Source organism: Leucoraja erinacea, unplaced genomic scaffold (genome assembly GCF_028641065.1).
Source record: "Leucoraja erinacea ecotype New England unplaced genomic scaffold, Leri_hhj_1 Leri_776S, whole genome shotgun sequence".
Classification (NCBI taxonomy): domain Eukaryota; kingdom Metazoa; phylum Chordata; class Chondrichthyes; order Rajiformes; family Rajidae; genus Leucoraja; species Leucoraja erinaceus.
This window is the reverse complement of record NW_026576703.1, coordinates 50,001-74,502: the sequence shown is the minus strand read 5'-3', so window position 1 is coordinate 74,502 and position 24,502 is coordinate 50,001. Positions and strand designations below refer to the sequence as shown.

Here is a 24,502-nt window from a genome sequence, read left to right as displayed (position 1 = left end):
CATGATCCCGACATTCCGGCTTCTTCTCGCCTACTACTACACCCGCTCCGCCGGCACGGATGAGATGGTGGCTAACTCGGCGTGGGTCGACGTGGAGGACAAGTGCCGTGGACGGGTGAGAGACCCCCCCTCCCCAGCGCAAAGCGCAGCAATAAAAAGACCCAAAGTGCTGGAGTAACTCGGCAGCTCCGGAGATGGTCTGCCTCCTCTTACAACCATGTCCACTTTCCCCATCCACACAGAAGTTGGGTCTTTATTCTCTGGAGCGCAGAAGGTTAAGGGGGGACTTGATAGAGGTCTTTAAAATGATGAGAGGGATAGACAGAGTTGACGTGGACAAGCTTTTCCCACTGAGAATAGGGAAGATTCAAACAAGGGGACATGACTTGAGAATTAAGGGACTGAAGTTTAGGGGTAACATGAGGGGGAACTTCTTTACTCAGAGAGTGGTGGCTGTGTGGAATGAGCTTCCAGTGAAGGTGGTGGAGGCAGGTTCGTTTTTATCATTTAAAATAAATTGGATAGGCATATGGACAGGAAGGGAATGGAGGGTTATGGTCTGAGCGCAGGTATATGGGACTAGGGGAGATTATGTGTTCGGCACGGACTAGCAGGGTCGAGATGGCCTGTTTCCGTGCTGTAATTGTTATATGGTTATTATATGGTTAAAAATAAATTGGATAGTTATATGGATGGGAAGGGAATGGAGGGTTATGGTCTGAGCGCAGAATATATAATAATAAATAATATAAAATAATTATAACAAAATAATAATATTAAATAATAAATAATAATAAATAATAATAATAATAATAATAATAATTAATAATAAGATTAATAAGAATAATAATAATAATAATAATTAATAATAAGAATAATTAATAATAATAAGAATAATAATAATAAGAATAATAATAAATACTTTATTGATCCCCTCAGGGAAATTCAGATGTCCAACAAACCCACAGATTCAAAACAAACGCAGACAGTAAATACATAGAGTACACCGTGGACACTACCTGAGAGCAATAAATACTTAAAAAGACCAATAATTAACAATTAAAAATTAGAAATTGCAAGAATGCTTCCCCCTACAGCCTAGCGGTCCGAATTATAAAATCTAATGGCTGCAGGGGTGAAGGATCTCCTGAACCACTCCGTTCTACAGGGCAGAGAGAGTGCTCCTTTGACTCTCCAGAATTACATGGAGGGGATGCCCGGGGTGTTTCAGAATGACCTGCACCTTGTGCCTCATACGCCTCTCAAGCACATCCATCCATCCCAGAGTCTACTCTCCCCTCCAGCACTGAGCTAGCTCGTTTAACCAGTTTGACCAGCTTCTTGTTGTTTTTTGCGCTAATGCTGTTGCCCCAGCAGACAACAACGTAGAAAATCGTCCCGTCAGCGGAAGGCTCGAGGAGAACAAAGAAGGGAAGAGATTGAACGTTTTTTCTCGCCTTCCATCACAGTGGGGATTGTGGAGGGGTCACTGTGGTGGATGTTTATCTGAAAACGTATCTTGTGTGTTTATTGGGATGACTGTACGGCAAATCAAATTCCACGTATGTGGCAAAACATTCTTGGGATCAGATTCAGATTCAGATTGAATTTTAATTGTCATTGTCAGTGTACAGTACAGAGACAACGAAATGCATTTAGCATCTCCCTGGAAGAGCGACATAGCAAACGATTTGAATAAATAATAATAAGTGTCCGGGGGTGATTGGCAGTCACCGAGGTACGTTGTTGAGTAGAGTGACAGCCGCCGGAAAGAAGCTGTTCCTCGACCTGCTGGTTCGGCAACGGAGAGACCTGTAGCGCCTCCCGGATGGTAGGAGGGTAAACAGTCCATGGTTGGGGTGAGAGCAGTCCTTGGCGATGCTGAGCGCCCTCCGCAGACAGCGCTTGCTTTGGACAGACTCAATGGAGGGGAGCGAGGAACCGGTGATGCGTTGGGCAATTTTCACCACCCTCTGCAATGCCTTCCGGTCGGAGACAGAGCAGTTGCCATACCATACTGTGATGCAGTTGGTAAGGATGCTCTCGATGGGATGTAATGTTAAAATTGTACAAGGCATTGGTGAGACCAATTCTGGAGTACGGTGTACAATTTTGGTCGCCCAATTATAGGAAGGATGTCAACAAAATAGAGACAGTACAGAGGCGATTTACTAGAATGTTGCCTGGGTTTCAACAACTAAGTTACAGAGAAAGGTTGAACAAGTTAGGGCTTTATTCTCTGGAGCGCAGAAGGTTAAGGGGGGACTTGATAGAGGTTTTTAAAATGATGAGAGGGATAGACAGAGTTGACGTGGAAAAGCTTTTCCCACTGAGAGTAGGGAAGATTCAAACAAGGGGACATGACATGAGAATTAAGGGACTGAAGTTTAGGGGTAACATGAGAGGGAACTTCTTTACTCAGAGAGTGGTAGCTGTGTGGAATGAGCTTCCAGTGAAGGTGGTGGAGGCAGGTTCGATTTTATCATTTAAAAATAAATTGGATAGTTATATGGATGGGAAGGGAATGGAGGGTTATGGTCTGAGCGCAGGTATATGGGACCAGGGGAGAATATGTGTTCGGCACGGACTTGTAGGGTTGAGATGGCCTGTTTCCGTGCTGTAATTGTTATATGGTTATATACTTGGCTAATAAAGTATTACTGATAAGAGATGCAACACTTGTCCCTTTACCTCCCCCCTCGACTCCGTTCAAGGACCCAAGCAGTCGTTCCAGGTGCGATAGAGGTTTACCTGCATCTCCTCCAACCTCATCTATTGCGTCCGCTGCTCTAGATGTCAGCAGATCTATATCGGTGAGACCAAGCGGAGGTTGGGCGATCGTTTCGCCGAACACCTCCGCTCGGTCCGCAATAACCAAGCTGACCTCCCGGTGGCTCAGCACTTCAACTCCCCCTCCCACTCCGTCTCCGACCTCTCTGTCCTGGGTCTCCTCCATGGCCACAGCGAGCAGCACACCGGAAATTGGAGGAACAGCACCTCGTATTCCGTTTGGGGAGTCTGCATCCTGGGGGCATGAACATCGAATTCTCCCAGTTTTGTTAGTCCTTGCTGTCTCCTCCCCTTCCTCAGTCCCCCCTGCTGTCTCCTCCCATCCCCCAGCCTTCGGGCTCCTCCTCCTTTGTCCTTTCTTGTCCACGCCCCTGATCAGTCTGAAGAAGGGTTTTGGCCCAAAACGTTGCCTATTTCCTTCGCTCCATAGATGCTGCTGCACCCGCTGAGTTTCTCCAGCTTTTTTGTGTACCTTCGATTCCCCAGCATATGCAGTTCCTTCTTAAACAAAGTATTACTGTGATTGAGTGCGATTGGATGGGTCTGCAGGTTGACCAGAGAATGCCGTCTGCTTCTCTTCACAGGTGGAGATGAGGGATCTGGATGAAGAGTACAAACCCGGCAGCAAGTTCGACCTCCACTTCTCCACCAATGACGCTGCCAACGTCTCCTTTGTTGCAGTCGACTCTGCCATGTACATCCTGAACAACAAGTACCGGCTCGCTCCCAGGAAGGTAATCCACGACGAGGGACACAAAACAGCCGGGGTGCAGTTTTGGTCTCCAAATCTGAGGAAGGACATTATTGCCGTTGAGGGAGTGCAGCGACGGTTCACCAGACCGATTCCTGGGATGTCAGGACTGTCTTATGAAGAAAGACTGGATAGACTTGGTTTATACTCTCCAGAATTTAGGAGATTGAGAGGGGATCTTCTAGAAACTTACAAAATTCTTAAGGGGTTGGACAGGCTAGATGCAGGAAAATTGTTCCCGATGTTGGGGAAGTCCAGGACAAGGGGTCACAGCTTAAGGATAAGGGGGAAATCCTTTAAAACCGAGATGAGGAGAACTTTTTTCACACAGAGTGGTGAATCTCTGGAACTCTCTGCCACAGAGGGTAGTTGAGGCCACAGTTCATTGGCTATATTTAAGAGGGAGTTAGATGTGGCCCTTGTGGCCAAGGGGATCAGGGGGTATGGAGAGAAGGCAGGTACGGGATACTGAGTTGGATGAGCAGCCATGGTCATATTGAATGGCGGTGCATGGCTCGAAGGGCCGAATGGCCTACTCCTGCACCTAATTTCTATGTTTCTATGGAACAGGGATTGTTTGACATAACCTACAAAGAGTCAGGCATAGCTGGGGCCCATGCGAGTGCGTGTAGCTACGCCTTGAATCTGGAGGGAGTGGAGGAGTGGAAGGAGAAGTTGGTAACTAAACATGCAGGTACAGCAGGCAGTGAAGAAAGCTAATGGCATGTTGGCCTTCATAACAAGAGGGGTTGCGTATAGCAGCAAAGAGGTTCTTCTGCAGTTGTACAGAGCCCTAGTGAGACCACACCTGGAGTATTGTGTGCAGTTTTGGTCCCCTAATTTGAGGAAGGCCATCCTTGCTATTGAGGGAGTGCAGCGTAGGTTTACAGGGTTAATTCCCGGGATGGCGGGACTGTCATATGCTGAGAGAATGTGGAGCGGCTGGGCTTGTAGTCACTGGAGTTTAGAAGGATGAGGGGGATTCTTATAGAAATATACAAAATTATAAAAGGTCTGGACAAGCTAGACGCAGGAAAAATGTTCCTAATGTTGGGCGAGTCCAGAACCAGGGGCCACACAGTCTAAGAATAAAGGGGAGACCATTTAAAACTGAGGTGAGAAAAAAAACGTTTTCACCCAGAGAGTTGTGAATTTGTGGAATTCCTTGCCACAGAGGGCAGTGGAGGCCAAGTCACTGGATGGATTTAAGAGAGAGTTAGATAGAGCTCTGGGGGGCTAGTGGAGTCAAGGGATATGGGGAGAAGGCAGGCACGGGTTATTGATTGGGGATGATCAGCGATGAATGGCGGTGCTGGCTCGAAGGGCCGAATGGCCTCCTCCTGCACCTATTTGCTATGTTTCTATCTTTCTATATAAGGGTGAGGACCAGCTTCGTCTGACGGAGGAGAGTGTCAGTAGGGGATAACTCAGCGGGTCGGGCAGCATCTACATATAACCATATAACAATTACAGCACGGAAACAGGCCATCTCGACCCTTCTAGTCCGTGCCGAACACATAATCTCCCCGTCCCATATACCTGCGCTCAGACCATAACCCTCCATTCCCTTCCCATCCATATAACTATCCAATTTATTTTTAAATGATAAAAACGAACCTGCCCCCACCACCTTCACTGGAAGCTCATTCCACACAGCTACCACTCTCTGAGTAAAGAAGTTCCCCCTCATGTTACCCCTAAACTTCAGTCCCTTAATTCTCATGTCATGTCCCCTTGTTTGAATCTTCCCTACTCTCAGTGGGAAAAGCTTTTCCACGTCAACTCTGTCTATCCCTCTCATCATTTTAAAAACCTCTATCAAGTCCCCCCTTAACCTTCTGCGCTCCAGAGAATAAAGCCCTAACTTGTTCAACCTATCTCTGTAACTTAGTTGCTGAAACCCAGGCAACATTCTAGTAAATCTCCTCTGTACTCTCTCTATTTTGTTGACATCCTTCCTATAATTAGGCGACCAAAATTGTACACCATACTCCAGAATTGGTCTCACCAATGCCTTGTACAATTTTAACATTACATCCCAACTTCTATACTCAATGCTCTGATTTATAAAGGCCAGCACACCAAAAGCTTTCTTTACCACCCTATCTACATGAGATTCCACTTTCAGGGAACTGTGCACAGTTATTCCCAGATCCCTCTGTTCACCTGCATTCTTCAATTCCCTACCATTTACCATGTACGTCCTATTTTGATTTGTCCTGCCAAGATGTAGCACCTCACACTTATCAGCATTAAACTCCATCTGCCATCTTTCAGCCCACTCTTCCAACTGGCATAAATTGTATGCTGCAAAAAACTATCCTGCACACATTTTACAAACTCCAACCCATCCAGCCCATCTTTACAGAATGTGTTTCCCAGATCTATGTGTGGAAAATTGAAATCTCCCACAATCACTACCTTGTGCTTACTACTAATATCTGCAATCTCCTTACATAATTGCATCTCTGGAGAGAAGGCAATTCTAATGAACTCTGCACAGATTATAGACCTCACCTACACACAGGCATCACCCGAGGTCAGGATTGAAACAGGGTTTCTAGAGCAGCGAGACCAGTTACCAACATTGGCTGGTCATAGAGTGATACAGTGTGGAAACAGGCCCTTCAGCCCAACTTGCCCACACCGGCCAACATGCCCCATCTACACTAGTCATAGAGTGAACTCAGGGTGTCAGGCACCAGTCATTGAAGAGAAGGCATGCAGGTGCAGCAGGCGTAAAGAAAGCAAATGGATGTTAGTTTTCATTGCAAAAGGATTTGAGTATAGGGGCAGAGAAGTTCTACTGCAGTTGTACAGGGTCTTGGTGAGACCACACCTGGGGTATTGCGTACAGTTTTGGTCTCCAAATCTGAGGAAGGACATTATTGCCATAGAGGAAGTGCAGAGACGGTTCACCAGACTGATTCCTGGGATGTCAGGACTGTCTTATGAAGAAAGGCTGGATAGACTTGGTTTATACTCTCTAGAATTTAGGAGATTGAGAGGGGATCTTATAGAAACTTACAAAATTCTTAAGCGGTTGGACAGGCTAGATGCAGGAAGATTGTTCCCGATGTTGGGGAAGTCCAGGACAAGGGGTCACAGCTTAAGGATAAGGGGGAAATCCTTTAAAACCGAGATGAGAAGAACTTTTTTCACACAGAGAGTGGTGAATCTCTGGAACTCTCTGCCACAGAGAGTAGTTGAGGCCAGTTCATTGGCTATATTTAAGAGGGAGTTAGATGTGGCCCTTATGGCTAAGGGGATCAGGGGGTATGGAGAGAAGGCAGGTACGGGATACTGAGTTGGATGATCAGCCATGATCATATCGAATGGCGAATGGTGCAGGCTCGAAGGGCCGAATGGCCTCTACTCCTGCACCTATTTTTCTATGTTTCTATGTCTCTGGAGAGGAGGAATGGGCAACGTTTCTGGCTGAGACCCGTCTTCAGGCTGAGAGTCAGGGGAGAGGGAGACACAAAGATATGGAAGGTACAGGAGTGAACAGGAGAGATCAAAGCACGTTACGAATTTCTGATCAATCCTCTTTTCTCTTCAAACAGGTGTTTGAAGCCATGAATTCTTACGACCTGGGATGTTTCTACGGTGGAGGAGCGAAGAGTTCCGATGTGTTCATGGACGCTGGTCTGAGTTTCTTGTCCGATGTCGATGTGTCGGGATTTAGACAGGGTAACAGCACCTCGTATTTTAAACCTCCCTGATCTCCCGGTTGCTGTAGTATATGATAGAAGTATATTTGAGTATAGAAGCTGGGACGTAATGTTAAAATTGTTCAAGGCATTGGTGAGACCAAATCTGGAGTATGGTGTACAATTTTGGTCGCCCAATTATAGGAAGGATGCCAACAAAATAGAGAGAGTACAGAGGAGATTTACTAGAATGTTGCCTGGGTTTCAACAACTAAGTTACAGAGATAGGTTGAATAAGTTAGGGCTTTATTCTCTGGAGCGCAGAAGGTTAAGGGGGGACTTGATAGAGGTCTTTAAAATGATGAGAGGGATAGACAGAGCTGATGTGGACAAGCTTTTCCCTTTGAGAATAGGGAAGATTCAAACAAGAGGACATGACTTCAGAATTAAGGGACAGAAGTTTAGGGGTAATATGAGGGGGAACTTCTTTACTCAGAGAGTGGTAGCGGTGTGGAATGAGCTTCCAGTGGAAGTGGTGGAAGCAGGTTCATTGGTATCATTTAAAAATAAATTGGATAGGCATATGGATGAGAAGGGAATGGAGGGTTATGGTATGAGTGCAGGCAGGTGGGACTAAGGGGAAAAAAAGTTGTTCGGCACGGACTTGTAGGGCCGAGATGGCCTGTTTCCGTGTTGTAATTGTTATATGGTTGTTATATGGTTATATGATCAAAGAGGTCCTTCTGCAGTTGTCCAGGGCCCTGGTGAGGCCACACCTGGAGTATTGTGTGCAGTTTTGCTCCCCTAATTTGAGGAAGGACATTCTTGCTATTGAGGGAGCCCAGCGTAGGTTCACCAGGTTAATTCCCGGGATGGCGGGACTGTCATATGCTGAAAGAATAATAATAATAATAATAATAACTTTATTTGTTAAGCACCTTAAAAACAACCAAAGCTGACCAAAGTGCTGTACAGAAAAAAGAAAACAAGCAAGACATCATAAAACAGGCAGAACAACAGAACATACAACTAACACGAGGCGCATAAATTACATACAAAAAATCCAAACAATAAATTAAAAAACATAAAACACGAGTACGAACAACGCAGCAAAACCAAGCAAATAAAGTTAATAAACAATTCAACACCTCACTGGTCTACAAAGGCCATGGAGAATAGATATGTCTTCAGGAGTGATTTAAAAACAGCTAGAGAAGGGGCCTGTTTAACGTGCAGAGGCAATTCATTCCACAATCTCGGAGCCGACACAGCAAAGGCATGGTCCCCTCTGAGGTTCCGCTTAGTCTTTGGCTCAATCAGGAGCAGCTGATCGTCTGACCTGAGAGAGCGGGAGGGCGAATAAGGGTGAAGAAGCTCAGATAGGTAGGACGGGGCAAGACCACTTAGGGATTTAAAAGTAAATAAAATAATTTTAAAACGAATCCTATACTGAATAGGCAGCCAGTGGAGAGAGGCCAAAAGGTGTGAAACATGATCATGCTTTCGTGTGCCAGTCAAGAAACGAACAGCTGCATTCTGTACCATCTGGAGACGGGCGATGGAGGACCGACTAACCCCCAGATACAGTGCATTGCAGTAATCCAGCCGGGTGGTAACAAAGGCATGGATTACCGTCTCAAAGTGCTGCCTTGTCAAAATCGGCTTTATTTTTGCCAGCTGCCTCAGATGGAAAAAACCAGAATGGGCTTGTACACTCTGGAGTTTAGAAGAATGAGATGGGATCTTAATGAAACATATAAGATTATTAAGGGATTGGACACGCTAGAGGCAGGAAACATGTTCCCGATGTTGGGGGAGTCCAGAACCAGGGGCCACACACAGTTTAAGAATAAGGAGTATAAGAATAACGGAGATGAGGAGAAACGTTTTCACCCAGAGAGTTGTGAGTCTGTGGAATTCTCTGCCTCGGTGGAGGGCGGTGGAGGCCGGTTCTCTGGATGCTTTCAAGAGAGAGCTAGATAGGACTCTTAAAGATAGCGGAGTCAGGGGATATGGGGAGAAGGCAGGAACGGGGTACTGATTGGGGATGATCAGCCATGATCACATTGAACGGCGGTGCTGGCTCGAAGGGCCGAATGGCCTACTCCTGCACCTATTGTCTATTGTCTATTGTCTATTGTCTAACTCCCCCTCCATTCCCATACTGATCTTTCCGTTAGCAAAGGCCACCATCTTGCCTCTAGCAGGCAGGTTAGGAACGGACTCTGTGCCATATTTACCGGTGGGTTTAGACACAAATATCCAAGGACCCCGACAGTCCTTCCCAGGTGAGGCAGAGGTTCACTTGCACCTCCTCCAACCTCATCTACTGTATCCGCTGTTCCAGGTGTGAACGTCTCTACATCGGCGAGACCAAGCGCAGGCTCGGCGATCGTTTCGCTGAACACCTCCGCTCAGTCCGCCCAAACCTACCTGATATCCCGGTGGCTCAGCACTTCAACTCCCCCTCCCATTCCCACACTGACCTTTCTGTCCTGGGCCTCCTCCACTGTCAGAGTGAGGCCCAGCGCTAATTGGAGGAACAGCACCTCATATTTCGCTTGGGGCAGCTTACACCCCAGCGGTATGAACATTGACTTCTCTAACTTCAAGTAGCCCTTGATTTCCCTCTCTCTCCATCCCTCCCCCTTCCCATTTCTCCCGACTAGGTTGTGGCACGGGGTGGCCCAGCGGTAGAGTTGCTGCCTCACAGCGCCAGAGACCCGGGTTCCATCCCGACTACGTGTGCTGTCTGTGCGGAGTTTGCACGTTCTCCCCGTGAGTTTTCTCCGAGATCTTCGCTTTCCTCCCACACTCCAAAGACGTGCAGGTTTATAGGCTAATTGTATTGGTAAATGTAAAAATTGTCCCTAGTGTGTGTGTGTGTGTAGGATAGTGTTAGTGTGCGGGGATCGCTGGTCGGCACGGGCTCGGTGGGCCGAAGGGCCTGTTTCCGCGCTGTATCTCTAAACTAAACTATACAGGGATACAATAAAGTCCAACACCGGTACAATAGGTAGAGCAAAGGGGGAGATACAGAGTGCAGAATAGAGTTAATAACCATATAACCATATATCAATTACAGCACGGAAACAGGCCATCTCGACCCTTCAAGTCCGTGCCGAACACATAATCTCCCCTAGTCCCATATACCTGCGCTCAGACCATAACCCTCCATTCCCTTCCCATCCATATAACTATCCAATTTATTTTTAAATGATAAAAACGAACCTGCCTCCACCACTTCACTGGAAGCTCATTCCACACAGCTACCACTCTCTGAGTAAAGAAGTTCCCCCTCATGTTACCCCTAAACTTCAGTCCCTTAATTCTCCATGTCATGTCCCCTTGTTTGAATCTTCCCTACTCTCAGTGGGAAAAGCTTTTCCACGTCAACTCTGTCTATCCCTCTCATCATTTTAAAAACCTCTATCAAGTCCCCCCTTAACCTTCTGCGCTCCAAAGAATAAAGCCCTAACTTGTTCAACCTTTAAGAAAATTCAAAGCTTTCTAGCATCAGTTCCAGAGACAAAAGTCAAGTATAGCACGGACTTGTAGGGCCGAGATGGCCTGTTTCCGTGCTGTAATTGTTATATGGTTATATATATTTTTGCAAAATATTGACAATTCTCCAAAATATAGTTAATATAAGAATCATGAGTGTTAGGACTAGAATTAGGCCATTCGGCCCATCATGTCTATTCCGCCATTCAATTATAGCTGATCTATCTCTCCCTCCCAACCCCATTCTCCTGCCTTCTCCGCATAACCCCTGACACCCGCACTAATCAAGAATCTATCAAGATTCAAGATTCAAGAGTATAGAAGTTGGGATGTAATGTTAAAATTGTACAAGGCATTGGTGAGGCCAATTCTGGAGTATGGTGTACAATTTTGGTCGCCCTATTATAGGAAGGATGTCAACAAAATAGAGAGAGTACAGAGGAGATTTACTAGAATGTTGCCTGGGTTTCAGCAACTAAGTTACAGAGAAAGGTTGAACAAGTTAGGGCTTTATTCTTTGGAGCGCAGAAGGTTAAGGGGGGACTTGATAGAGGTCTTTAAAATGATGAGAGGGATAGACAGAGTTGACGTGGAGAAGCTTTTCCCACTGAGAGTAGGGAAGATTCAAACAAGGGGACATGACATGAGAATTAAGGGACTGAAGTTTAGGGGTACATGAGGGGGAACTTCTTTACTCAGAGAGTGGTAGCTGTGTGGAATGAGCTTCCAGTGGATGTGGTGGAGGCAGGTTCATTGGTATCATTTAAAAATAAATTGGATAGGCATATGGATGAGAAGGGAATGGAGGGTTATGGTATGAGTGCAGGCAGGTGGGACTAAGGGGGGAAAAAAATTTGTTCGGCACGGACATGTAGGGCCGAGATGGCCTGTTTCCGTGCTGTAATTGTTATATGGTTAATTCTCCAAAATATGGTTAATATAAGAATCATGAGTGTTAGGACTAGAATTAGGCCATTCGGCCCATCAAGTCTACTCCACTATTCAATCATGGCTGATCTATCTCTCCCTCCTAACTCCATTCTCCTGCCTTCTCCCCATAACCCCTGACACCCGCACTAATCAAGAATCTATCAAGATTCAAGATTCAAGATAGATTTAATTGTCACGTGTGCCTGATGGCACAGTGAAATGAATTTCCATACAGCCATACAATAAAAATCAACAGGACACAACACACTATAGGGTTTGACATAAAACATCCCCACACACACAGCAGAATCAAAGTTCCCCACTGTGTGGGAAGGCACCAAAGTCAGTCTCTTCCTCCATTGTTCCCCGTGGTCAGGGCCTCCCCAAGCCCTCCGCAGTTGCCGCTACGGGCGGCCCGATGTCCAGGGCCGCACGCCGGGCTGTTGTTAGTCCGACGTCGTGGCTGCGGGACGTCCTCAGAGGCGTGGACACAGAGTCGGCCCCCTCCTACCGGAGTCTGCGGCTCCCCAAAGTCCGCAGGCCGCGCCGGGTGGAGATTGCTGCTGTAGACCCTCTGCAAGGAGCCCCCGGTCTCCACGATGTTGTTCAGCGCCGCCCGCGTTGGAATCTCTCCGCACCAGAGCTCCACGATGTTGGAGCAACGACCCAAAGCTCCGGACTCCAAACGGCGACCCAGGTAGGTATCGCCCGCTCCGCGGTGAATCCAGCGCTGGGCCGCCGCTGTAGCAGCCCTGGTCCGGTTCCCGGTCCCCGGCAGGAAAGGCCGCTCCGATCCAGCTGGTAGGCCGCGAGGTGGGGGGCGAGGACGCAACTCGGAGAAATAGTCACGTCCCTGCCAGGAAACATAGAAACATAGAAACATAGAAATTAGGTGCAGGAGTAGGCCATTCGGCCCTTCGAGCCTGCACCGCCATTCAATATGATCATGGCTGATCATCCAACTCAGTATCCCGTACCTGCCTTCTCTCTATACCCCCTGATCCCCTTAGCCACAGGGGCCACATCTAACTCCCTCTTAAATATAGCCAATGAACTGTGGCCTCGACTACCCTCTGTGGCAGAGAGTTCCAGAGATTCACCACTCTCTGTGTGAAAAAAGTTCTTCTCATCTCGGTTTTAAAGGATTTCCCCCTTATCCTTAAGCTGTGACCCCTTGTCCTGGACTTCCCCAACATCGGGAACAATCTTCCTGCATCTAGCCTGTCCAACCCCTTAAGAATTTTGTAAGTTTCTATAAGATCCCCTCTCAATCTCCTAAATTCTAGAGAGTATAAACCAAGTCTATCCAGTCTTTCTTCATAAGACAGTCCTGACATCCCAGGAATCAGTCTGGTGAACCTTCTCTGCACTCCCTCTATGGCAATAATGTCCTTCCTCAGATTTGGAGACCAAAACTGCACGCAATACTCCAGGTGTGGTCTCACCAAGACCCTGTACAACTGCAGTAGAACCTCCCTGCTCCTATACTCAAATCCTCTTGCTATGAAAGCCAACATACCATTCGCTTTCTTTACTGCCTGCTGCACCTGCATGCCTACCTTCAATGACTGGTGTACCATGACACCCAGGTCTCGCTGCATCTCCCTCTTTCCCAATCGGCCACCATTTAGATAATAGTCTGCTTTCCCGTTTTTGCCACCAAAATGGATAACCTCACATTTATCCACATTATACTGCATCTGCCAAACATTTGCCCACTCACCCAGCCTATCCAAGTCACCTTGCAGTCTCCTAGCATCCTCCTCACAGCTAACACTGCCCCCCAGCTTAGTGTCATCCGCAAACTTGGAGATATTGCCTTCAATTCCCTCATCCAGATCATTAATATATATTGTCATCCAGATCATTAATATATATCATTAATAAAGAGACTGGGAGACGGTTTCCCCCCTTCCCCTGCCCCCCTCCCCCCACATAGAAAGCCTCAGAATAGTTTAGAGATACAGCGCGGAAACAGGCCCTTCGGCCCACCGAGTCCGCGCCGACCAGCGATCCCCGCACACTAACACTATCCTACACACACACACACGTGTAGGACACATTACAATTTTACCGAAGACAATTAGCCTACAAACCTGCACCGAAGATCTTGGAGAAAACCCACGCAGGTCACGGGGAGAACGTACAAACTCCGTACAGACAGCACCCGTGGTCGGGATTGAACCTGGGTCTCTGGCGCTGTGAGGCGGCAACTCTACCGCTGCGCCACCGTGCCGCCCGAATCGTGAATGAGTCTTCTACAGAACTGATCACTGCCTCCAACAGGAGAAGACCGGGGGCTCTGGTGCCGACGACTCACCTCACCGTCGCGGAGCTGGCCGAGTCCGGAGCGGGTGGAGCGGTGGAGGAGCGCTGCTGCTGCTGCTGCTGCTGCGGCCCGACCTCCGGAGATTCGGAGGCTGCAACTGCGGGTCTGGCGGACGGCGGCACCGGGAGCCCGCGGGTCCCTGGAGGGAGACCGCTTTTCAGGGCTCCCGCAACGGCGACTTCTCCCGCCCGAGTTGCGGGGTCGAAGAGCTCCTGGAGCGGGGCCTGACATCACCGCCCCGCGCGGCTTGGAATGGCCGCGGGACTCTGCGAGCGCACGCCGGGGGCTCTAACACCAAGACCCGGTGTGCGACCTCGCACCACCCGGCGTGGCTTTAATGGCCGCGGGACAATCGCCATCGCCAGCCGGGGGCTTTGACTTTGACTCTGACATCGGGGGTGGGAGGGGGGGGGGGGGGGAGTGCAGTGGAGAGATAAGTTTTTTTGGCCTTCCATCACAGCGATGTGATGGATGTTTATGTAAATTATGTTGTGTCTTGGGTCTAATTGTTTGTAATGTATGGCTGCAGAAACGGCATTTCGTTTGGACCTCAAGGGGTCCAAATGACAATTAAATTGACTCTTGACTCTTGACTGTCTTGACTCTTGTTGATCATTAATGGCTGTTGATTTTTGATTTTTTTCCCCCCAGACTATACATGCACAAAGCGAGTCGAGAGACAGAGGAGAGAAATACGTCTACAGGATCAATTCTCCGGCATACGTGAGCCTATGTGTTCATTATTACCCGTCCCTGTCACATTTAAACAATTTACCATTGATGGGACAACTGTGGGCGGGCACAGTGGGAGCAGCGGTAGAGTTGCTGCCTCACAGCGCCAGAGACCCGGGTTCCATCCCGACTACGGGCGCTGTCTGTACGGAGTTTGCACGTTCTCCGCGGGACCTGCGTGGGTTTTCTCCAGGATCTCCGGTTTCCTCCCACACTCCAAAGACGTGCAGGTTTTATTAATTTTGCATCAAAAATAATTTACTTAAATACGATTAATACGAGTTCCCGATGTTGGGGAAGTCCTGGACAAGGGGTCACACAGTTTAAGGATAAGGGGGAAATCTTTTAGGACCGATATTAGCTTTCATTGCAAAAGGATTTGAGTATAGGAGCAGGGAGGTTCTACTGCAGTTGTACAGGGTCTTGGTGAGACCACACCTGGAGTATTGCGTACAGTTTTGGTCTCCAAATCTGAGGAAGGACATTATTGCCATAGAGGGAGTACAGAGACGGTTCACCAGACCGATTCCTGGGATGTCAGGACGGTCTTATGAAGAAAGATTGGATAGACTTGGTTTATACTCTCTAGAATTTAGGAGATTGAGAGGGGATCTTATAGAAACTTACAACATTCTTAAGGGGTTGGACAGGCTAGATGCAGGAAGATTGCTCCCGATGTTGGGGAAGTCCAGGACAAGGGGTCACAGCTTAAGGATAAGGGGGAAATCCTTTAAAACTGAGATGAGAAGAACTTTTTTCACACAGAGAGTGGTGAATCTCTGGAACTCTCTGCCACAGAGGGTAGTTGAGGCCACACAGTTCATTGGCTATATTTAAGAGGGAGTTAGATGTGGCCCTTGTGGCTAAGGGGATCAGGGGGTATGGAGAGAAGGCAGGTACGGGATACTGAGTTGGATGATCAGCCATGATCATATTGAATGGCGAATGGTGCAGGCTCGAAGGGCCGAATGGCCTCTACTCCTGCACCCTAATTTCTATGTTTCTATGTTTCCGTGCTGTATCTCTAAACTAAAACCACTCACTTGGCTCACTAAAACCACTCACTTTCTATGTTTCTATACGATACAAAATGAAACCCGCCATGGTACAAAATCTGCAAATTATCTAAGACACTAAATCTTGTGTCGAGGATATTATTCCACCCCCCAGCAGTCCCGGGAATCCCCCAGGGTGCCCGTGGACAGCGCGATGTCCCTCTCTAACCCCACCCGGGCATGGACGTAACCCCCCCGGAAAAGGGGCGGGCAGCCGGCTCGAGCAGAGTCCTCCACCGGCTGGAGCCGTGACTGACGGATGGCCGGCTTGGCCAGGCCCAGGAACAACACAACCAGGACATCATCAGCCCCCTCGACCCTCTCCCCTACGCACAGGGTGTCCAAAGATGAGGGTGGTGGGTGTGAAGGAGCAGCCCCTTTAGATATTGGAGCCTCACACACACTCCATGTATACGTGGAACACACACTCTTCCAGCCCGCAACAGTGGCAGCGGCTGGCGACTGTGTGAACCGCGCAGAGTGGACGTGACGGGGATTTGAACCCACCTTGTGGACCTTGCCCAGCTACAGTAGCCCATCACTCCAGCTATATATATATATGTGTGTGTGTGTGTATGTATATATGTGTGTGTGTGTGTGTGTACATATATACATATGTTTGTGTATCTGTATGTGTGTATATATGTGTGTGTGTCTATATGTGTGTATTACATATGTGTGTGTATATGTGTGTCTATATGTGTGTACGTGTACATATGTGTGTGTGTATATGTGTGTGTGTGCCTATATGTGTGTATGTGTACATATGTGTGTGTGTGTATATGTGTATTTGTGTGTGTGTATGTGTACATATGTGTGTATATATGTGCATATGTGTGTGTATATGTACATATGTGTGTGTATATATGTGTGTATATGTACACGTGTGTGTGTACATGTGTATATGTGTGTGTGTACATGTATGTTTGTGTGTATATATGTGTGTGTATATATGTGTGTATGTGTACATGTATGTGCATGTATATATGTGTATATGTGCGTGTATATGTATGTATATATGTGTATATGTGCGTGTATATATATGTATATGTGTGTATATGTACACGTGTGTGTATACATGTGTGCGAGGAGAAATGTGTGTGTGGGTATATGTGTGTGTATGTGTACATATGTGTGTGTGTGTATATGTGTAAGAGCATGTATGTCTGTGTGTACAGTGTATATATATATATGTGTATCTATGTATGTGTGTTGTGTGTGAGTATGTGTATATATATGTGTATGTGTACATATGTGTGTGTGTATATGTGTAAGAGCATGTATGTCTGTGTGCACAGTGCACAGTTGTATACAAACACTCCCTGTTTGAACTGTTGCCGTCAGGCAGACGGTACAGATCTACAAGGACAAGGACGAACAGACTAAAAAACAGTTTTTACCCCACTGCTATAAAAGCACTAAATGTAGCCGCCAAGGAACGCAGGGGCGATACAGACTAAGGGACTGTGGTACACTGTGAAATCGACAGAAGGATGGAGGGTTGGGTGTGTATGCGTGCTTTGTCCGTGATATTTATTTAGTTGTTTATCTTTAATATTTTACCTTGTATGTATCGTTAGCTTTTAGAAATGTTTGAATGGTGCACTGACTGGCTGACATTTTAAATTTCGTTGTACATGGTCCATGTTACAATGACAATAAAGAAACTATTCTATTCTATTCTATATATATATGTGTATCTATGTATGTGTAGTGTGTGAGTATGTGTATATATATGTGTGTGTGTATATATGTGTGTGTATATATATGTGTGTGTATATATATGTGTGTGTGTATATATGTGTGTGTGTATATATGTGTGTGTGTATATATGTGTGTGTGTATATATGTGTGTGTGTATATATGTACACACACTGCTTGTTTCTGGTTTATATAGTTTACAGTGTAGTATGGTTCTATATTGTGTCGTGCTGCTGCCAGTATCAATGCCATTGCTCTCTCTGGGACAAATGACAATGAAATACGTAGCCTCTCGACTCTCTTGGCTCTTGTTGTTGATGTCACGTTGCCGTTGCCGTTGTGCCCCTTGCAGTGAGCGAGTACTCTGGCCTCAGGCTGAGAAAGTGTTGCCAGGCCGGCATCTCCAAGAACCTGATGTCCCTCAGCTGCGAGCAGCGGGCAGAGCACGTGAGGGAGAGCGACTGTCGCCAGGTCTTCAGGAGGTGCTGTGAACACACGCTGGAGGACAGGAGGACAAAGCCCCGAAATAAGGGTCTGGGGAGATGTAAGAGAGAGACGCGCGCCTGTCACCGAATCCTCCGACACCTTCGCCACCTCCACTGCCCACATCTTCCCATTTCCTCCCCTTTCCGCTTTCCGCAGAGACCGTTCCCTCCGCAACTCCCTGGTCAACTCGTCCCCTCCCCACCCAAACCACCCCCTCCCCAGCTACTTTCCCCTGCAACCACAGGAGATGCAACACCTGTCCCCACACCTCCCCCCTCGACTCCATCCAAGGACCCCGACAGTCTTTCCAGGTGAGGCAAAGGTTCACTTGCACCTCTTCCAACCTCGTAGAAACATAGACAATAGGTGCAGGAGTAGAGGCCATTCGGCCCTTCGAGCCTGCACCATTCGCCATTCAATATGATCATGGCTGATCATCCCCAATCAGTACCCCGTTCCTGCCTTCTCCCCATATCACCTGACTCCGCTATCTTTAACATAGAAACATAGAAAATAGGTGCAGGAGTAGGCCATTCGACCCTTCGAGCCTGCACCATTCGCCATTCAATATGATCATGGCTGATCATCCAACTCAGTATCCTGTACCTGCCTTCTCTCCACACCCCCTGATCCCTTTAGCCACAAGGGCCACATCTAACTCCCTCTTAAATATAGCCAATGAAACATAGAAACATAGAAATTAGGTGCAGGAGCAGAGGCCATTCGGCCCTTCGAGCCTGCACCATTCGCCATTCAATATGATCATGGCTGATCATCCAACTCAGTATCCCATACCTGCCTTCTCTCCATACCCCCTGATCCCTTTAGCCACAAGGGCCACATCTAACTCCCTCTTAAATATAGCCAATGAACTGTGTGGCCTCAACTACCTTCTGTGGCAGAGAATTCCACAGATTCACCACTCTCTGTGTGAAAAATGTTTTCCTCATCTCGGTCCTAAAAGATTTCCCCCTTGTCCTTAAACTGTGTGACCCCTTGTCCTGGACTTCCCCAACATCGGGAACAATCTTCCTGCATCTAGCCTGTCCAACCGCTTAAGAATTTTGTAAGTTTCTATAAGATCCCCCCTCAATCTTCTAAATTCTAGCGAGTACAAGCCGAGTCTATCCAGTCTTTCTTCATAAGACAGTCCTGACATCCCAGGAATCAGTCTGGTGAACCGTCTCTGCACTCCCTCTATGGCAATAATGTCCTTCCTCAGATTTGGAGACCAAAACTGTACGCAATACTCCAGGTGTGGTCTCACCATTCGGCCCATCAAGTCCACTCCGCCAGGATTGAACCGGGGTCTCTGGTGTAGTGAGGCAGCAACGCTGAAATGCCCGCTCTCTCTCTCTCTCGCCCTTCTCCAGCTCAGGTGGACCCCGATGTGGTGGACATTGGCGAGCAGCCCTTCGACGAGGTGTCAGTCCATGTGCGGAGTGCGTTCCCCCAGAGTTGGCTGTGGGAAACCTTCTCAGCCGGACAAGCGGGCAACCACAGGTGAGGTGCTCACCCCGCCCCTACTCCCGGAGGCACGCCCCGCGCCCGGTTGGCACGAGAGAGGGACCACGCGCTGTCCACGGGCACACTGGGGGATTTACGGGACCGCTAGGCGCAAGAATTCCACAGATTCACCACCCTCTGACGAAAGAAATTCCTCCTCATCCCCTTCCTAAAAGAACCCCCTTTAATCCTACAGGGCCTGTATGAGGTAAATATAACCATATAACAATTACAGCACGGAAACAGGCCATCTCGACCCTTCTAGTCCGTGCCGAACACATAATCTCCCCTAGTCCCATATACCTGCGCTCAGACCATAACCCTCCATTCCCTTCCCGTCCATATAACCATATAACCATATAACAATTACAGCACGGAAACAGGCCATCTCGACCCTTCTAGTCCGTGCCGAACACACATAATCTCCCCTAGTCCCATATACCTGCGCTCAGACCATAACCCTCCATTCCCTTCCCATCCATATAACTATCCAATTTATTTTTAAATGATAAAAAACGAACCTGCCTCCACGACCTTCACTGGAAGCTCATTCCACACAGCTACCACTCTCTGAGTAAAGAAGTTCCCCCTCATGTTACCCCTAAACTTCAGTCCCTTAATTCTCATGTCATGTCCCCTTGTTCGAATCTTCCCTATTCTCAAAGGGAAAAGCTTGTCCACGTCAACTCTGTCTATCCCTCTCATCATTTTAAAAACCTCTATCAAGTCCCCCCTTAACCTTCTGCGCTCCAAAGAATAAAGCCCTAACTTGTTCAACCTTTCTCTGTAACTTAGTTGCTGAAACCCAGGCAACATTCTAGTAAATCTCCTCTGTACTCTCTCTATTTTGTTGACATTATTATTATTAATGTTTAGTGTTTTCTGAGTCGTTTGTAACTGTCACTGTATGTCATGTTGTTACTTGTGGGCGGAGCACCAAGGCAAATTCCTTGTATGTGAATACTTGGCCTATAAACTTACTGACTTACAGGCAGGAACAAGGAAATGCAGATGGTGCATCCCAATCTGAAGAAGGGGTCTCGACCCGAAACGTCACCCATCCCTTCTCTCCAGAGATGCTGCCTGTCCCGCTGAGTTACTCCAGCATTTTGTATCTATCTTTGGTTTAAACCAGCACCTGCAGTTCCTTCCTACATACTACATTTTCCTTCAATGTCCTTTTTGTCCTTTTTGATTTCTCATTTTCATTAGACAACAGGTGCAGGAGTAGGCCACTCGGCCCTTCGAGCCAGCACCGCCATTCAATGTGATCATGGCTGATCACCCCCAATCAGTACCCCGTTCCTGCCTCTCTATATATCCCCTGACTCCACTATCTTTAAGAACCCTATCTAGCTCTCTCTTGAAAGTATCCAGAGAACCGGCCTCCACCGCCCTCTGAGGCAGAGAATTCCACAGACTTTCCCACCTTTCTCTCCCATTTTCCCCTGACTCTCAGTCTGAAGAAGGGTCTCGACCCGAAACGTCACCCCTTCCTTCTCTCCAGAGATGCTGCCTGTCCTGCTGAGTTATTACAGCATTTTGTGTCTATATGTTTAGTTTGTAGATACGATGCGGAAACAGGCCCTTCGGCTCACCGAGTCCGTGCCGGCCAGCGATCCCCGCACGCTAACACTATCCTACACACACTAAGGACAATTTACATTTACACCCAAGCCAATTAACCTACAAACCTGCACGTCTTTGGAGTGTGGGAGGAAAGGGAAGATCACGGAGAAAACCCACGCAGGTCACGGGGAGAACGTGCAAACTCCGTACAGACAGCACCCGTAGTCAGGATGGAACCCGGGTCTCTGGCGCTGTCAGGCAGTAACTCTACCGCTGTGCCAACATGCCACCCCTTGTTCAGCTGTAAAGAATCAGTCATGCACAGGGCATGACTTTGACAGACACAAATAGCTGTAGTTACTCAGCGGGACAGGCAGCATCTCTGGAGAGAAGGAATGGGTGACGTTTCTGGTCCCTACTTTTTGTGCCTATCTATAATGTTGCTTTTTCCACCTTGTTTAATCGGTTTCCTTTTGCTTCCCAATTTATTTCAGGATAACAAGCGATATTCCTGATTCCATAACCACTTGGGAAATTCAGGCAGTGGGCATGTTTGAAAACCAAGGTAACATTTCCTCAATCAGTCTCAGAAACATAGAAATTAGGTGCAGGAGTAGGCCATTCAGCCCTTCGAGCCTGCACCGCCATTCAATATGATCATGGCTGATCATCCAACTCAGTATCCTGTACCTGCCTTCTCCCCACATAACCATATAACCATATAACAATTACAGCACGGAAACAGGCCATCTCAGCCCTACAAGTCCGTGCCGAACAAATTTTTTCCCCTTAGTCCCACCTGCCTGCACTCATACCATAACCCTCCATTCCCTTCTCATCCATATGCCTATCCAATTTATATTTAAATGATACCAATGAACCTGCCTCCACCACTTCCACTGGAAGCTCATTCCACACCGCTACCACTCTCTGAGTAAAGAAGTTCCCCCTCATATTACCCCTAAACTTCTGTCCCTTAATTCTGAAGTCATGTCCTCTTGTTTGAATCTTCCCTATTCTCAAAGGGAAAAGCTTGTCCACATCAACTCTGTCTATCCCTCTCATCATTTTAAAGACCTCTATCAAGTCCCCCCTTAACCTTCTGCGCTCCAGAGAATAAAGACCTAACTTATTCAACCTATCTCTGTAACTTAGTTGTTGAAACCCAGGCAACATTCTAGTAAATCTCCTCTGTACTCTCTCTATTTTGTTGACATCCTTCCTATAATTGGGCGACCAAAATTGTACACCATACTCCAGATTTGGTCTCACCAATGCCTTGTACAATTTTAACATTACATCCCAGCTTCTATACTCAATGCTCTGATTTATAAAGGCTATCATACCAAAAGCTTTCTTTACCACCCTATCTATATGAGATTCCACCTTCAAGGAACTATGCACGGTTATACCCAGATCCCTCTGTTCAACTGTATTCTTCAATTCCCTACCATTTACCATGTACGTCCTATTTTGATTTGTCCTGCCAAGATGTAGCACCTCACATTTATCAGCATTAAACTCCATCTGCCATCTTTCAGCCCATTTTTCCAAATGGCCTATACTCTTCTATACAGAGCTTCTATACTCAATGCTCTTCTATACTCAATGCTCTGGTTTATAAAGGCTAGCATACCAAAAGCTTTCTAGATAGTTCCTTCCTACACATCCCAACAGCAATGTTAAGAATCGTAAATACTGAACTGATTGTGGACAATTTTTAATTGAAGGTTTCTGTGTCGAGGAGCCAAAGAAGATGAAAGTGTTTCGACCATTCTTTCTTTCCATGAATTTACCTTATTCTGTGAAGAGAAATGAGCAAATGATAGTGAAAGTAACCTTGTACAACTATTCGCCGCAGACCGTTTCGGTAAGACATTGAACACAGAATTACTAACCTAATTCGCCCTGCTCCTCGTCTCAGCATTACCTATGGGCACAGCGGGAGAGTTACATAGAAACATAGACAATAGGTGCAGGAGTAGGCCATTCGGCCCTTCGAGCCTGCACCGTTCGCCATTGAATATGATCATTGGCTGATCATCCAACTCAGTATCCCGTCCCTGCCTTCTCTCCATACCCCCTGATCCCTTTAGCCACAAGGGCCACATCTAACTCCCTCTTAAATATAGCCAATGAACTGTGTGGCCTCAACTACCCTCTGTGGCAGAGAGTTCCACAGATTCACCACTCTCTGTGTGTGAAAAAAAATGTTTTTCTCATCTCGGTCCTAAAAGATTTCCCCCTTATCCTTAAACTGTGTGACCCCCTTGTCCTGGACTTCCCCAACATCGGGAACAATCTTCCTGCATCTAGCCTTTCCAACCCCTTAAGGATTTTGTAAGTTTCTATAAGATCCCCCCTCAGTCTTCTAAATTCTAGCGAGTACAAGCCAAGTCTATCCAGTCTTTCTTCATATGAAAGTCCTGACATCCCAGGAATCAGTCTGGTGAACCTTCTCTGCACTCCCTCTAAGGCAAGTATGTCTTTCCTCAGATTAGGAGACCAAAACTGTACGCAATACTCCAGGTGTGGTCTCACCATGACCCTGTACAACTGTAGTAGAACCTCCCTGCTCCGATACTCAAATCCTCTACGGCAAGAATGTCTTTCCTCAGATTAGGAGACCAAAACTGTACGCAATACTCCAGGTGTGGTCTCACCAAGACCCTGTACAACTGCAGTAGAACCTCCCTGCTCCTATACTCAAATCCTTTTGCTATGAATGCTAGCATACCATTCGCTTTCTTCACTGCCTGCTGCACCTGCATGCCTACCTTCAATGACTGGTGTACCATGACACCCAGGTCTCGTTGCATCTCCCCCTTTCCTAATCTGCCACCATTCAGATAATAGTCTACTTTCCTGTTTTTGCCACCAAAGTGAAGTTGCTGCCTCACAGCGCCAGAGACCCGGGTTCCATCCCGACCTTGGGCTCTTTCCATGCGTAGTTTGCACGCTCACTCCGTGACCCGCGAGGGTTTTCTCCGAGATCTTCGGTTTCCTCCCAGACCCAAAAGATGTACAGTTTTGTAGATGGTGTAGGAAGGAACTGCAGACGCTGGTTTAGACCTAAAATAAGACACAAACTGTTGGAGTAACTCAGCGGGTCAGGCAGCATCTCTCGAGAGAAGGAATGGGTGATGAAATATATGCAAAAAAAATGTCACAATGTTAAGGAAAATTGGAGCCCACAAGGGTCTATTGTTGGTTGTGGACCAGGTGATAACGAGTTTGTGTGTTAATTGGCTTCAGTAAAATTATAAATTCTCCCTTGTGTGTGTGTGTAGGGTAGTGTTAGTGTACGGGGTGATCGCTGGTCGGCACGGGCCGAAGGGCCTGTTTCTGTGCTGTATCTCTAATCTATACTAGTATTAGGTATGTTACAAAACCTACCTGAATCGTCGCTGAGAATCTACCCCAGCCCGTGTGCGTGATTTTGCCGCTGTTTAGAGGGGGCGGGTTTAAAACGCGATTTTTACTAGGCTGTTGCAAT

General features: G+C 47.2%; 1 protein-coding gene across 1 annotated transcript in view; it reads left to right on the top strand.

Moving 5' to 3' along the window:
- Positions 1–6: 6 nt before the first annotated feature.
- Positions 7–24,502, top strand: part of LOC129694722 (complement C4-like) — a 51,010-nt gene continuing 26,514 nt past the window's right edge. Inside the window, exons 1-8 of the mRNA XM_055631471.1 lie at positions 7–115; positions 3,375–3,524; positions 7,108–7,234; positions 14,609–14,680; positions 17,798–17,989; positions 19,305–19,434; positions 21,501–21,571; positions 22,737–22,876. Coding sequence (XP_055487446.1) covers positions 65–115; positions 3,375–3,524; positions 7,108–7,234; positions 14,609–14,680; positions 17,798–17,989; positions 19,305–19,434; positions 21,501–21,571; positions 22,737–22,876 — 933 coding nt within the window. The 5' untranslated portion in view covers positions 7–64. The remainder of the gene's footprint in view (positions 116–3,374; positions 3,525–7,107; positions 7,235–14,608; positions 14,681–17,797; positions 17,990–19,304; positions 19,435–21,500; positions 21,572–22,736; positions 22,877–24,502) is intronic.